Genomic DNA, 16,373 nt, shown 5'->3' on the forward strand with positions numbered 1-16,373 from the left:
CACATCGGCTTACCAGAATGGATTGTGTTTTGGCTCAGTCCTCGTAATGGAATGCTATCATCTCGTTTCTTAATGTATTTTAGTTCCAGTCCGAAAGGTTCACTGTTGAAAAAAGAGAAAAAAAAACAATTTATTATAAATTGGTGTTCTCGCTCCTGCTCTAACCAAAGCAGTGAAAATGAATGTGGCTGAATAACGTGACATTAAGAGCAACTGTAATAAAAACTCATCGGTGCATTTATTCCTAGAGTGCAAAAGTCAATATCAAGTGTAGTGCAACAGTACAGACAAGTTGACATAATAAAACACAGTTTACTGCCTCCTAGATTGCATGCCACAAAAGCATTACTCGGGGAAACAACTCACTTAAAAAAAAAAAAAAAAATCACAGGCATCTTCAGTGTGAATTTATCATACTGCACACATTTATGCCCCGTCATAGTTTTCGCTAAACAAAGTTTGCAAAACAAATAAAAATGAGAAATGACGTGACATAAATCATAAGCAGAAGTGCATAGTGTAATCTTTTATTTAGAACCACAGTTGAGCGAAGGGAACCTAACAGTGGTAATAAATAGCATATTACACTACGTTTCTCCATATATATATTTACAATAGGGCGAAATCCGAGGAGCCTATTAAAAATACTTATTAATTTGTACATTTCGTATTTTCTGCACACAGAGTGGAAGAAACATACTAATTTCCGGAATTGTATACCTTATTGATTAGAAGAAGTCTGCCCCATTCTATTGTCAGGCAATTTTCTGTTATTGTCATTTGAATAGTGCAGTCTATTGACATGATTCTGAATGTATTATTGCTGGCCATAATCAGTTGTGTTTGTATGGTTTAAGGCTGTGAGCACGACTTAGATGGAAATATTTAATCATAGGTATCGAACTGTGGGGGTACAGGTCTTATTCACTGAGGCTTTGATTTATGTTCTGTTTAGGATTTTTTTTAAAGAATGCTTGTGTATTTTTGTCGAGTAACATGCCCCATGGTTATAATTCATCCAAGCATAGTGTCGTTAGATGTGTAGCGTATCTTATCTGCGTTAGAAGAATGCAGGATATTCAGTCTAATGCGCTGTATTTAAGATAGCTGCATATAGGATATAAAATCCAATCTATTTCGTTGCCTTTGAAGTGTCTCATAGTCACGAGTGGGATACATACTAATTAGATGCTCCCAAATGCGGCATACTACTGATGTTGGACATCCGTGAATTTTGTTTATCAAAATTCTCCAGCGATCTAAGACTTAATATTTAGTATGTGTTTTAGTGGTATATTTTGGTGACTAGTGTAATTGGGTATGAAACGAAAGCTGCCAAAATGGCATATCTATTGTGCTTGGTATATGTAAGATTTGTATTATAAATCAAGAGAAAACCAACAATTTACAGAGAACCTGGGGGTAATAACCCGCATTGTAAAAAAGATGATTCACTTAAGCAATTATTCAAATAAGCAAGAGACAAAAAGGTCTAAGTTAATGTTAAGGCCAGACAATTATTAGTCCACCAGGACAAACAGAGCAGACAGATACACGATGTTTTATTTCAATGTATTTATTCACTGTACATTATTGAAGCATTTAAAATCTTTTGGTAGTGTAATGCAAGATTCAGGGCTCACAGTTAAGTGAGAAAACGTGCAGTGATAAGTGAGTGATGAAGAAACAAACCTCATCTAAAAGCAACAAAACGTTTGACTCCTGTGGCTACTTGTATATTACAAAATAGGAGTTGATATGTCTACAGTCGATGGTGTTTCGACTTCTATATATGAGAGGCCATCATCAGGACAAGGTGTGGGAACAGTCGGTTAGCCCTGCATAGTAGAAATGCATTGTCGGTGGAGTCCCGCGCGAAACAGTGCAACATATATTGTTTCCACAGTTACAAAGGATGTTCTTATATATGGTTGACAAACAAAATAAACAATACAGTAATAATGACAGCTTCCTAATACACCTCATATATTGCCTGGTTTATTTTCACATTTACAGAACTTGGAATACCTAGAAAATAATAATAAAGGGTACTGAGATAACGTAAAAAACTTAAGATAACGCAAGAATGAAGGGAGGGAAGAGAAAGGAATAAAAAATGCATATGTATATATTGATAGAGAATATCATGCACACAACAAAGCAGGTAAGCAAGGCACTTTGAACCTTTGTTTGACAGCAAGGATTAGTTACTTACCTGTAATCCTAGTTCTCTTCCCGGGGTATACTCATTAAAGTCATAAGCACTGAATAATCTCCGCCCATGAGCGGGAACCCGGAACATATAATAAAATATATATATATATATATATATATGTTTAAATATATATAATAATAGTACATAGTACTAAACAAATTATACACATATTTATGTATAACCAATAAAAATGCAGCCCAACATAACCCATAGGCTAATAAAGCCATAATTACATATTTTCTGCAGTATGAAAATAAACCATATAAACAATGCAATAAAAAAGGCATGAGCCTCAAAAGCATTCCATAATCAGCAAAAAATCTTTCATTTTCATCAAAGAATTTGTAATAAAAGGCAATTAGCCTAAGAAGGCTGCATACAGAAAAACTATCCCTGTACAGAAAATCAGACTGACACCTCGCCTTTAAGGCCTCAGAAAATCTGAACACTTTGCCTTTAAGGCCTCCAGGGGAACTCTGTTCCCATCATGCACCACAGGTGACAGTTAGGTCAGTTCTTTTTTCCGGCTTGTTCTGTGAGGAACCTGGAACTTGAGCTCGGCTGAATTTGACTGTTTTCAGTCAGAATTTGGTTTTTTCCTGTCTTTTCTGACAGTATTGGCTTTTGGTGGTGTTTTTCTACCTTTTCTGACTAAGTCTTTAGAAAAATTCTAGTCAGTTATGCCACCTTTATTCTATAAGTGTCCTTCCTGTGGGAAGAAGATGTCCAAAACAGATCCTCATTCTGTTTGTGTGGTTTGTCTTCCTTCCACACATGATGTGGAAAAATGTTACCATTGTCTCAAGCTTTCTAGCAGAACTTTGAAAGCTAGAGAAAAGGTTCAGCTTTTGGGGCTTATGGAGAGAGAAGGACGTTGTGAAAAGGGGGAAAAGAGTGTTTTGTCATCTGGAAGGTCAGCTTCTCATTCAAAACGTTGAAGATCTGCTTCTCTTAAGGTAAAAGCAAGAAAAAACGACATCAGGAAGCGAAAACTGCATCAATGTCAAAGACATCGCCGGTGAGGCATAAGTCGGTGTCGAAGCGGAGATCGAGGTTGCCGTCGAGAAGTGTATCGACGTCGAGACATCTGGTGTCTATTGCTGTGAGGACGACGTCGAGCGCAAGGCGTTCGACGTCGAGAGAGAGAGAGTGCGAACGTCGCCGAGAGGAAGAGTTAGATCAACGTCGAGAGAGAAGTTCAGATCGACGTCGAGACCTGAAAAGAGAAGACGATCCAGATTACCGTCGAGACCTGGATCGACGTCGAGGCATGCCTCGGGCTCGAGGTTTGAGATGGTCCAGTCGGCCTCGAGAGAATGTCCGACGTCGAGGAAGTCGACGTCAAGGTCTCCGCTGCTCGTCTCACGGTCGACGTCGAGGCATTCTAGATCAACCTCTCGGACCTCTCATAGGTCTTTGTCGAGGTCTGAATCAGCGTCGAGGGTGTTGGATGACCCTCCAAGATCTGCTTCACACGACCTGCAGTCAAGGGCATCGGTGAACAGATCTCCAGTGGTCGGAACCTCTCCACACCAAGATTCTTCATTGGTGGCTCATTCTGACTCGATGTCAAGAAAGTCAGCGTCAGGAGAAAGACAGTTGGTCCCCAGAGAGGTGCAGGCTCCAGCTTCTGGGTCTCCACATTCAGTTGGGAATACTTCCTCGTCTGCTTCTTCTTCTTCGTAGTGAATGCAGATTGTGCAGGTTTCCCCGGAGGGCTCTCCGGTGCGTAAAACACCACCTGCAGGTATGTCTCCAAGAGGGCTAGAGCACATCAGTCTTTGGAAGATACAGCCAAGACCTAATCAAAGACCACTGACTATGGAGGCTTCGAGACCACCGGCTGGTGGGTCTCCAAGGAGATCCATATCTCCAGTGCGAAGGCGTTCGCGCTCTAGGGAACGCAGTAGGCATCGTTCTACTACTCCTGAGAGTACTTGTGCATCTGCCTGTGTGTCTGAGTCAAGGCATTAATGGCGAGTAAAAGTATGCACAGAACGCCAAGTAGCTGCCTTACAAATTTCTGCCATAGAAACATTTCTAAGAAGAGCTATGGTAGAAGCTTTCCCTCGTGTAGAATGTGCCTTTGGTCTTCCTGACAAAGACCTATTTGACAACTGATAAGTTAGAAGGATACAAGAAACAATCCATATAGCAATGGACCTCTTAGATGCTGCAGAGCCTGTATTAACAGGACCATAGTTAATGAACAAACGGTCTGACTGTCTCAAAGTCTTTGCTCTGTCCAAATATGTAATTATGGCTTTATTAGCCTATGGGTTATATTGGGCTGCATTTCTATTGGTTATACATATATATGTGTATAATTTGTTTAGTACTATGTACTATTATTATATATTTACACATATATATTTTATTATATGTTCCGGGTTCCCGCTCATGGGCGGAGATTATTCAGTGCTTATGACTATTAATGAGTATCCCCTGGAAGAGAATAAAACTATTCAAGGTCAATTGTGAATGTCACATTCTTTAATAATCTGCAATAAAAATAACATTGTATTTCCTCAATCGGCTATATATATATATATTACATTTTGAGGTCAAAATCTTTATTCGGTTTATAAAAAGAAACCATAAAAGATAAAAACAATAAAACATAGAATTTCATACAAGCAATATTTTTTTCCGTAAATGGACTGCGCCCGATAAAGAGTTAGTCACATAAAAACAGATCTTCGAATCAGATATTAACATGAGGTAGAACAAAGCCGGATGAACTTGTCCAAAATGGGTTCCACAAAACAATGGAAGTATGTCTTTTATGAGTATAAATATCATTGAGGTTATATAAAAACAGAGCTTTTATAACTTTTGCTCTTACATTTCTTAGGAATTTATATTCCTTGATGTATACTGAGACTATTGAAATGAGGAATATCGCAAATTGAATTTTAAAGAAGACTGTAAGACATACGCCTTGCGAAAGAATAGTAAGTGCAGATGTCCTTGATTTTAGGATTTAGGCATGCCACAGTGGTGATTAGTGTTCAAGTCTTATTTTTTCTCCTAGTCCATAATATCCTCTTCACCAAAATGCTTTGGAGTGGAAGGAAGTCACCTATATGGTTAACTTTTGATAATTTTAGGACACTCGTAGTGCTTTATTCTCTCCTTTTCATGGTTTGAATCTAATCTACTTGGTGTTAGTTTAAACTCTGTTACTCTAATCTATCTTGAATCACAGTTCTACTTTTTAACTTTACTCGATTTGGAGACTTTTGCATTGCTGTGTGGCCATCAGTGAACTCAAAACGCAAAAGTGTACTAAATGTCTTTTTGAAGAATGATGTTCAGAATACTTGCACAACAATTTTTATGTTTTTTGTGATTTCAGATTCCCTGGCTTATGTTGTGTTAAGAAATGTTTGTATCTGCATAGGTCCTGAAGAAGGTGGTACAGAACCCACCGAAACGCGCGTCGACCTTGCGTGGAACCCATTCTTTTCATCTTATGGTTATTAATTCAGGCAGTAAAAATTCTAACTCTGCCTGGTTATGTCAAGATTTGTCCAGATACTGCATTTTTGTATGGAATGTGTGGATGGTAATAGGATTTGAATGAATGTGAGTGAATGATTGATATTGCATTTTTTGTGTTCGTATTATCCAGGGTTTCTTCTTCCTTTTTGTAATAATTTTGTGTACTTGTTGGAATATGTATCTTTCACAAAATAATATATACAAAAAAAAGAGAAAAATATTTTTAAGAAATGAAAATGATTAAATAAAAAATGATGAATTTATAAGAAGTACAAATGACAAACAAAAGAATGATGAAATAATAAAATGAAAATGAAATTCATCAGTTCTATTGTGCATGAACAAAGTAAATTTATGTAAACCATGTATATAATGAAAAGTATATAGGTCATGTGGTAACTTCTGTAGTATTGGTGAAATGCCATCACATCGACATGGAATAAAAACAGACTCAGGTGAACTACCGCGAGGGATGGTCAACAAATGGTGACTAAGAACCAATCTAAAACAAGTCAATAAAAAACAATGGTGGTTCAACATGAAAGGTAAATAAGGCTCTTGGCAACGGGACTTACGTTTACACATACGTTTTGTACAGAGCAAGGCTATCTCTCTCAAAGCCTTAAAACTACTTTGGCCCAGGCAATAGCACTTTGGGCAATTAAGTCCAAATTACTAAACATTTCAGGATGGCCAAGTTTGCTAAAACTAGCTTTGATGTGGTTTAACCATGAGATATTAGCTACTAGATCCAAACGCAAGCAATTTTTAAAGACCAGTCGTTTGAAACTTTTCTCGGGGTGTAGCCACACAGATAGCTAAAGAAGCGGCCATATCTGTAGGCTATTCCCTAGAAACATCAAAAAAGGTTCCTCATGAAGAACGAAAGAAGAAGTACTGTGGAGAAGTCATAACAGTATTTTTAGAAATGTTATCTCAATTACTAAGAGAGCCAAGTATCTACATAACCCCATATGTCACTTTCATAGGCAGCCACTGGGACACACTAAGCACTATAAATATCAAGCAGAGTCTTAATTGATTTGTGCCCCAGCCTATTTGCAAAACCAAAGACAGAAGTAATGCTCCTAGTGAAAGTAATACTTACTGCAGAATTTCCAAAAGGGACTACATCATGGAAAAGTCAACTTGAACACCTAGGTAAGAAAAAATTTAACAAGACTAATAATATTATTATGCACCCTAAAGGTTCTTGACTTTGTAGACTGACGGCCTATCACCATAACGTGAGACTTGGAAAAGTTGGTCTTTAAATCAAGGCTGTCCATAAAAATTACAAAAGTTAAGGAGACAATCCAACCCCAAAGCAGGTCTAGAAATAAGGGATGCATCGCCTGCATAAAGCAGCACTGAAACAGAACTATTGCCAATACGAGGCATGTCTGTACCCCCACTCAATTAACACCTTCTCCAGGTTATTAATATAGAGGGTAAAAAAAAATGGAGCCAATATGCAGTCTTGTTGAATCCCCCCGATTCAGATTAAAGTGAACAGTGCATTCCTCCTGAGACCCAAAATGAACAGCAGCAGACATATTAAAGCGAAGGTAACGCAAAAGAGAAACTACATTCAATTTCACCCTAAGAAGCAATATAATATCTCATAGTTTGTCTCTATAACATTGTCAAAAGCAGAGCTCAAGTCCATGAATGCCAAGTGAGGAGCCACTTGTTTGGTCATTGTATATTTATGAATAATCAAATCGGTCCATAAACCGGGTCGAAACCCATACTGAATGCCCGATAGAACAGAACTTTCAAGAGCCCAATTCACTAATCTGTTCAAGACTACTTGACCAAAGATCTTAACACACAACATATCAAAGACATTGGGCGAAGGCATTTAGGGTAGGCCTGGCTACCCTTTTTAAAAACAGGGACATCACTGAATAGGACCAGTATTTAGGAATAGAATGTTTGGCAACCACATTGAGATAAAGGGTGATCAGAGTGTTAGGTTTGATTTAAAAACATCTATGGTGTCTCTGTCAGGACCAGGAGCCTTATTAAAGGAAAGTGCCTGAATGGCCTTGTAAACCTCATCATGCAAGAAGGTAAGAGGAACAATAGGAACAGTAAACTGAGAAAAATTACAAGATTTAGAAGTAAAACCAGGCCCACCATAAATATGCTCAAAATGTTTGACCCAGAGCTCAGGTGAGATAGTACAAAGTAAAACAGGGTCGAAGGCAGGCTTCATAACAGAGAGATTAATAATCTCCCAAAACAAAGAGTTATCACAGTACCTACTAGCAAGAAGCAGGTCCTCCCTAGCCACCTTAAGCAAAGACTGTTTATGCTACTTTAATATTCTTCTATATGAAAAACGACAGAAAGTAACATTTTGGAGATCCCTAGGAACAGACCTCAAAGCATCCATTAAAAGACGATCTTAGAACAGTTTGCGTCAAACCATTTAAGGGGCTTAGAGACCCTGGAAATAGAATTAGAAGTCAAGAGAATGTAATATTATTGCATACAATAGATAATTAATATAAAATAACCAAATCAGAAGAATCACAATTCAAACAGAACTCATCTTGAAGTGACAGCCTTTTAGATGGAAAACGGCAGTATACATGATACAGCACTTAGGAGGAACATTATCAGTCTCAGCTGAAAAAAGCCATTAAAGGACTGTGATCACTCAATGGACACCAGACCACCTCAAAATGTAACATAAAATGGACCATAGATGAATAAATGAGAGCTGGAATAAATAACACTAGCAGCACCTCTCCCAATAAAAGCAGCAACAACCACATCAGATTGAGTCTTAGTCGTAGCAGTAAAAATAGAAACTATATTATACTCCGTAAAGAACAGGTTCATAAAATTACCCTTGGACAGATGCAAAAAATGTAAGACCTCCGAGGGAGAGTCATTCATTGCAGAATGTTGTGACAAGCACCCTCTTGTACAAGGATGCAGATTAGAATTGCAAGCTAAGGTAATAAAGTTATTACCTAACATGGATTTGAAAGCTCTTCAAAACATGCCCTTGACTGCCTGTCTGTGAAAATGCATTATAGAAATTAACTAACAATATACAAGGACAAACAGGAACTGTCAACAAAAGAGGCTAGATTTGGGGAGCTGGTAGGTAACACTATGCAAAAACTTAAAGACAAAGACACCAGACTAAGAAGGCCCCACTCTGGCCCTCGCATGAGATGAAGGAGTAGCAGGAACAAAGTACGAAATATAGCCATCCAGATAAAATTTGGTATCGGTATCCCATGATTCCTGTAGACAAATTAGTTTGTAGCAAAGTAAAAAATCCTTATTACCTCTTTTGTTTATAAGCCCTGCAACAATCCAACTCAAAAGAGGAATACTATTCGGGGAATCAATCTTACAAGCAGGCATGGTCTTGGGGGAATGAGGTGGATGTAAATTTCAGACAAGGTTCTCATGGGGTAGATCTGTTAGTAGTGGGTAAGCTACTCTCTTAGGCAGGCCTAGAACTTATGTTTGAAGGAGCAACAGAAGCAACCTAAAACAAATTAGGCGTAGAATAAAGAGGACAAAAGAGGGGCAAGTTTATAAAAATAACCTAAGGGAAGAAGACTAATTTTAGCAAGTGGCCCAGGTCCATCTGGAAACTGTGACAACAGAAAACCTACGGTGTGGGGATTATCAAAATTCACTACCACAAAATCACCATGAAAGGTTTTAAATTGAGGACCTAACCATGCCTAGATTACCTAGATGCTCTTCCGCTCAGCCAGCATTGGTAGTCCCTCGGAGTGTTTTCAGACACAGGTTGCAAAACCTTGCTTTTCGACTCCGGTCTATTGGGTATCTAGGTCCATACCCTTAGGTTCTATCTTTGGAGCTCTCTGCTAGCGCCGGAACACCTCTTACGCTCTATAAGTGTCATGAATTGAACTGAATTCATAGAACTGTCCTAGCCATTAAAATGGACTTGAACAACTATCGGTCATACCCAAATGCTCGTTAATCCAATGAACCGCCTTATTCTTCAAACACATATAGCCTTCTACTGTTAGGAGCCAATAAGGGGACATATATGCCAGAATAATAACATAAGATGTAGGAGCAGCAGATAAGCCTAAATTACAAGGCAATTAGAGGACCAAGAAGAAAACAAATCTTTACTGTATGCCTCACTAGATGCAGCACCAATTATGGGGATGGGCAAAGATGAGAATCCAAGGCCTTCCCTTGGTAGTAATAAACGTGAATCCGCCTGTAGCAAAAAAAAAAATTAAAAACCATGGATGGAATTTGTGGTAATAGACCTCACATCATGCGAGCTTCCCGACTGACACACTGGTTCAAAGACGGGTCAGGATGGCACAGAGCCCTCCGCTGGGGAGAAGTAGCTGTAGGCAAAGCCCTCTCTCAAGCAATAGCTGAATTAAAACTCTGTTCCATGGAAACTAAAACTGGGGGATCTCTTCTGACAGATTCATTAGCCAAGGAGACTTTAAAAGTCCACATCCCCACCCCACCCCCTGCTTGTAATACCATCCTCAATCTTGGAAAGTCTGACTTAACAGGAAAGGGCAGTGGAAACAACCAAAGTTTCATGGTCGGCCGACACATTTTCTGCAAGTCTTTCTATAAGCCTTTCAACAAACACAATACAATGATCCTCAGATTATGAACAACCTGGGATGACAGAGGGGGGAGGTTGATTGACTGAGGCAAAGAACCCCTGGCAAGGCGTTTCTTCTTAACAGCTGCCATAGGGGCTGACATGGATCCATTTAAGGAGTGCCGCCCATCATTTGCGCTTGAAAAGTGGTGGGAACCTGATATAGGTAGGTCCTGCCTACAGTTAGATAGAGGGAGACCTGTTGGAGAGCAGTTTGGTACAATCGAGGTGGCAGGATCCACAGCATCATAACGAATACCAGTCACTCACTCATGGTGACCAACTGCCTGGGTACCAAGGCTATGTTTCACCTCAGCAGCACTAATTTCTTCCATGAAAGACCCCACCGCTAAAGTAAGAAGCGTCATTATATTTTTGCCACTACACGGAAGTAAGCCAGCCCACGAGGCCAAACTTAATTTGCGTTTACCCATGCTCGTGGGTGAAGTAGATACAGAATAAACCAAGTCCAAGAGCCTTTTTGAGGCCATTGGGATAAATTCTGTGCTGAAAAGAGAAATTCAGGACAGCAGGGCATCTGAAGTCCCGCCTCTCCCAGCCTGCAGAAAAGAGGAAACCTGGCCTCTAATGGTGTGCACATTCTTCTTTGGAGGCAAGCTAAACAGTGTTCCCAGGATGTCCAGAAGGTGAGGAGAGCTGCTGAGAATGCCGGTCTCCTTCCTTTGCGGACCTCTGACAAGGCGGTGCTGTTGTTGCTGCAGAAGAACCTGGGTAATCCGACGCTGCTAGAATAAGAGGCCTTTTAAAAAGTCAAAGAATTAGTCTCTATGGTGTGACTGAAGGCCTAACAGGCTGTGGTTCTTTCTGCTTTAAGTCGTTAAAGTGCTGTGCCCACTTTGTATCCAAAGAGTCAAACTCTAATAGCAGCATGTCCATTACTGTGGATTGGACTTCTTAAGAAAAATCTGGAGCTCTCAACCAGGCAGGTATGCATAGGGAGACAGATGAACCATATCCCTGACCATGGACTTGAAATATCCAAACAAGCTCTCACGGGGGGTTCTCTATGCATCCTGGCCATAACAGACAAACGTGCTGAAATTATCATTTAGATTACCTGGAGATTGGGCACTACAATTGCTACCATGTACCGTAAGGCATGTGTGTATTGTCCCAGAATGCTTGGGACACAGAGAACGAAATGCTAAACTAAGTAATGCAAGGCCTATTTTCCAAGTCCTTCAAATTTGTTTGAATCTCTGTCAGGCAGGTGTGTTGGGTAGCATTTCAAGTTCTGTTTGCCACACGAAGAGGCCTGTACTACAAGCTCTCCCAAGACGGATGACCCCCTCTTGTTTGTCTGTATGTTCTTAGCATAGATCTTTTCACAGCAGGCACAGATCGGGCTGTCGTCAAAAGGTAGGAGCAGTTATGCTGATGTGGGTGATTTCAGAATGGCTATCAAAACATTGGACTTTAGTCCCACAGATGGAAGAGGTTGGTCTAGTAAGCCAGCCACCTTCTTACGCACTGGGTGGAACAGAGGCAAAATTACAGAGACCGGACCTGGAGGTTGGTCTATATCAATGTCTGGAAAGCGTTTAGTCCGCCGGCATTTTGGAACGCCAGATAATTGGAATTCTACCAGGGGTGAGATGGAAACAGATTACGCGATTGATCAGGATCTGTTGAGTACAATGGGTCATGAATAACTTGGCCTTGCATTCCTTGATGGCATTTGGAAGCATGCTGCAACATCAGTTGCATATTCTGGAATCACACCTGAAACTCAAACACTAGACAGTCCTCATGTGGATCTGAACTTGATGTGTCTGCCACAGGCTGACAGGGAATGAACAATGACAATTTTTATGGGGAAACATCCCTAATACGCTGCACAAAAACCCACTTTTTGTCAAATGAGTAAATCTCTTAGGAGAAAACCGGATAGAAGAAAGCCCCAGATCCGTGCGAAGTAGGGTGGAAAAAGGATTTGGCGTCATGGCACCCAGGTGGGTGCAATTTGGCTTGCTTAACACCACCAAAACCTCGCTTTCTGCATCGTAATTGAGCCAGCGCCACCTACCAGCGCAGGCTATTTAGTTCAGAAGTTTCGAGATCCAGTCTGGCACCTGTGATATTCAAGAGGTGAGGAATCTGGCAGAAGAAACATCCATCATTAATCAAATTTTTATGAGACCCCCAACAGACTACAAAAACGATAAAAAGACTGAGAATGCAAAAACTAACTCAGCTGCAAAGCAGAAACAAGTATCTATAAAGACTTACTTAAGATATTCCACTCCAAAATAGTTAGATGTACTGAAACTGTCCAAACATGAATACATCAAAATTTTACCTAGCGGGCCACTGACTCCTACAGAACACAGTAAACGTCTTACATTTATGCAGCGAAACTGAAAGGATATTGATGAATTGTCTTTAAGCTAAGAAACACAAAACTAAAAAGTCATTAAAAAGGCAGAGAGAAGACAACAACCTGTGTTGATACAACAGATGAGTTTGCTATATATAACAGAAAGAAAAGGAAATGAGGAAAATATAGAAATATTTAGTTGGCTCTAAATACAGATAGACATAGAATGAAATCTAGGTAATGGATGCCATAAAAAATGTCAAGTTAGGCCAATGTTTAGGATCCGATGAATGTACTGCCTCCCTATAAAGTGATGCAGAAAAAGAAAGCATGTCCATGCAATGCAGTTGATTCATTTTCATCAGAAATTAAAAGGGAATTCCGTGAAGGAAAATACAACAGTGGTCTTCTCCAAGATAGACAGCATGTTGCCTCTGCAAAGTAATCACTTCACTGATCCATTCTAAAGCAGCAGGCTTTGCCAACAGCAGTATGGTAAGTGATTAGACATACCCATTTTGACTTCTCCAGGGAGCAACACAACCATATGCAAACTGATTAACTTTAAAAACAAAATGAGGCACTCACTTTTCTTTATTTGTTGTACGGGTTGTTGCAGCACTAAATCCGGTCTGAATTTCAGGCGAAAATGCATTTGGTCTTGGAAAAGGCATATTTAATTGAACCTGTGCAAATAGTGAACAAAACTTGCATTAGTACAAATCTTTAAAATATCTCATTCAACAGCATTCACACTACCTTCATTAACCTAGATTCTAGGATATATAAAGTTAAAGAAGTGCTTGAATTTAGCATTTCTAGGCCAGTGACATCTCTGCATAAATAAAGTTTAATTTCTAATTACTCAACCCTGAGAGTACATTTGTGTGGTTAAGGAAAAGGGTATTGTTAAGGAAATTAAGTGACAAATTAAAATCAGTCTTTTATAGAAGTCAGTTTATAACAATAGTTTTAATTCTCTTTATTTGATATACAGTCTGCCAAAAATACCATACTCTTAAATTCAAATTTTGTGGATTTCTTCAAGGGAACGTTAAAAGTTTTAATTTAAAGAAGGAGTACATATTCCCACAAATGTTTAAATATATTTTCCATAAGCAAATGCACTTGTCTTTAAAAAAAAAACTAGTCCCATTTTTGTGAATTCATGACAACGTATGGCTATTTTCAAAACAATCAAAGTTCAGACTCAGAGAATTTTTTGCTTTCCTAGGTTTACATTTACCATTTACATTACGCATATGATGGCTGAAATGTATTATCATTTAAACATGCAATTTACAGAAAAGTGGTCCAGTAAATTTATACATTACAGAGTTAGTCAGAAAACAAAATAACTAAAAAAAAAGTTATTTTATAAAGTATCAAGTGCAGTAAACTAAAATGCCTGCCTTTGGTCCAGAGCCTTGAGCATGTGCATACGCTGAGTGTTGACTGGCAATGTTGGTCGAAAACGCTTGCGGGAAGGAATTTTTGAAGGGGACTGCAGAGGAGGCAGGATAGTTAGGTCCTGAGTTGGTGATATATTGCCTATTTTCAGGCTGCACAAAAACAAAAAAGATGGGCAAAGTTGGGATCAATAAAAAAAAACATGAGGACTGTAATTGCTTCTCAACCTTTTAAAACCCATACATAAATGCTTAGAAGAATTATTTTTACAAAAGTGGACTCAAACTGGAATGGCATTGAGAAAATACACCACTTCAATAATAACAAACAAGAATAAGCTATAAAGCCTAAATGTTTAATGAGCCAAGAACTTAAGAGAAGCAAAACTGAAAGCAGCATTTTCATCTGTAAAATATACTGAAAGAAACTGCATAAAAGGGAATTATATATTTTGAACCTTTTTCACCCAACACCAACAGGAGATAACTATAGTGGAAATAAGATGCAAAATACTATTTTAATCATATACAGTAATTTTTATTTGAACATGCAATTTAATTCAAGGTAGATAACCGGTCATTAAAATCAATATTCCTTTTCATTAAAAAGTTTCTTTTAACCAGCTCTTCAGTTTAGGTTTGTTTTGGACCTTACATCATACTTTAAAAATCGTGAAATCACTGCACAACCATGAATTGTGGCTTAAAGACATAATATTTTTCACTGACCACAATAAGAAGAAAGAGGGTTGGCAACTTAATTACAAAAGCAGTGTCAGATCCTATTAAATATTTTGCTCACAGGTCCACAAGAGGTGGCAAAGTACCTAAGGTTTGTTCGTAGGACCATCAAGTATGTGTATTCAAAGCAACCCATACAGTGATGCCAGGTTCCGATTCAATTGTTTGAATCTTGTCACACCCATTAGTGGGGTGGCCTCCTGACAGATAGAGGCTTCTGGACTGTGGTGGTTGAGGTGGTTTGCCTATGGGATCTGTCCTGCTGTAGCTCTGCAATCAGGGCCAAGTACAACCTTTCCACACTCAACTCTGAAATTAGAGAGGGTGAGCAGTCAAAGTCTTCACAGAAAATCAAACAGCCAAACAGACAAACAAAATAATTTACAATTTAACCCAGTGTTTGTCTAAGTAAAAATAAAGGACTATTACACATGGTGGTTCAGCTAAAAGGTTTTACGAACCCACCTATGGGCGTTAGTCAAACCCTTAGCCATCTATGGTGGCCTACCCCAGCTTTTAGAGTGCCCCATATATCTTCCGTGACTTAGCAGAGATAAAGGGACATCTTCAATGATTAGAAATAGGCACAGGTTCACTAAGCGACCACCATAACAGGTAACCAGTTGGTCGTCCAGTCAGTTCTTGAGCACAAGAGTGTGCACTGGCAAATGTTAACTTCCTATTGGCAGGTTTACTTTGTGTGATCAAGACAAAGTCTCTTAGTCTTTTAATCTCAGACCTTCAGTTACCTGTTCAGTGGGGACACACAGCTTGGAGTGACGTGGGCTGTTGCGCTTGACCAGATTGTACTGTCAGCGTCATAGTCTGCGGCACGGGACACAGATGTTGGTCGGGCTCTTCACTCAGGCTGCTTGAAACTAACAGTGCAGCAGGCCTGGTTGGTGGTTGCTGTTCTTCAGCAGCTGTTACCTCTGGCATGTCGGACAAGACCCACAGTACAGCAGCAACGTTGATCTGGCAGTGAGGTGCCATACAGCAAGGGATTGTAAGTGAGTGTACCTCCAGGCTGTGGAGCAGGTCCTTTGCTATAGCAGTGACGTAGATCGTGGCAATGGTGCACCACACATCAAACCAGCAGCTGTACAAGCCCCTCCAATCATGCTGCAGGGGTCTCACTTTGCGAAGTTCACTACATCTACTATGTAGGAAGCCCAGTTGACACCTCACAACTTGGGTCGGTGGCCCAAGCTGATTTTGGTGCTCCAAACTGAATGGAACTAAGTGGGCTTCTCCTCCTGAACAGTCTCACCTTAGGCAGAACCTGGCACTCTCCTTCTCTTGTCAAAGCGGGCAGCAGGCTTCTAGGCTTTAGACAGACCCAAAACTTCATAGGCAAGTTGTTCAGACTGGCTGTTATGCATACACAAACCCTCATCTCACAGCAGCTCTTTAAGTACTCTGCAGAGCACTTCCTTCCTTGGTCAAGAAGAAATTGGAACTGGAAGCGGGGTGAGTTGGGTCCAATGTTTAGACTCATTTTCCACACAGATCTAAAGGCCT

General features: G+C 39.6%; 1 protein-coding gene across 1 annotated transcript in view; it reads right to left on the reverse strand.

The window, feature by feature from the left end:
• Positions 1 to 16,373, reverse strand: part of SASS6 (SAS-6 centriolar assembly protein) — a 208,140-nt gene that overhangs the window by 35,572 nt on the left and 156,195 nt on the right. The window contains exons 14-16 of the mRNA XM_078644440.1: positions 14,115 to 14,264; positions 13,291 to 13,388; positions 14 to 102 (exon numbers count right to left, since the gene is read on the reverse strand). Of these exons, the coding sequence (XP_078500566.1) occupies positions 14 to 102; positions 13,291 to 13,388; positions 14,115 to 14,264 (337 nt within the window). The remainder of the gene's footprint in view (positions 1 to 13; positions 103 to 13,290; positions 13,389 to 14,114; positions 14,265 to 16,373) is intronic.

The sequence above is a fragment of the Lissotriton helveticus genome, chromosome 1_1 (assembly GCF_964261635.1).
Source record: "Lissotriton helveticus chromosome 1_1, aLisHel1.1, whole genome shotgun sequence".
NCBI classification, from domain to species: Eukaryota; Metazoa; Chordata; class Amphibia; order Caudata; family Salamandridae; genus Lissotriton; species Lissotriton helveticus.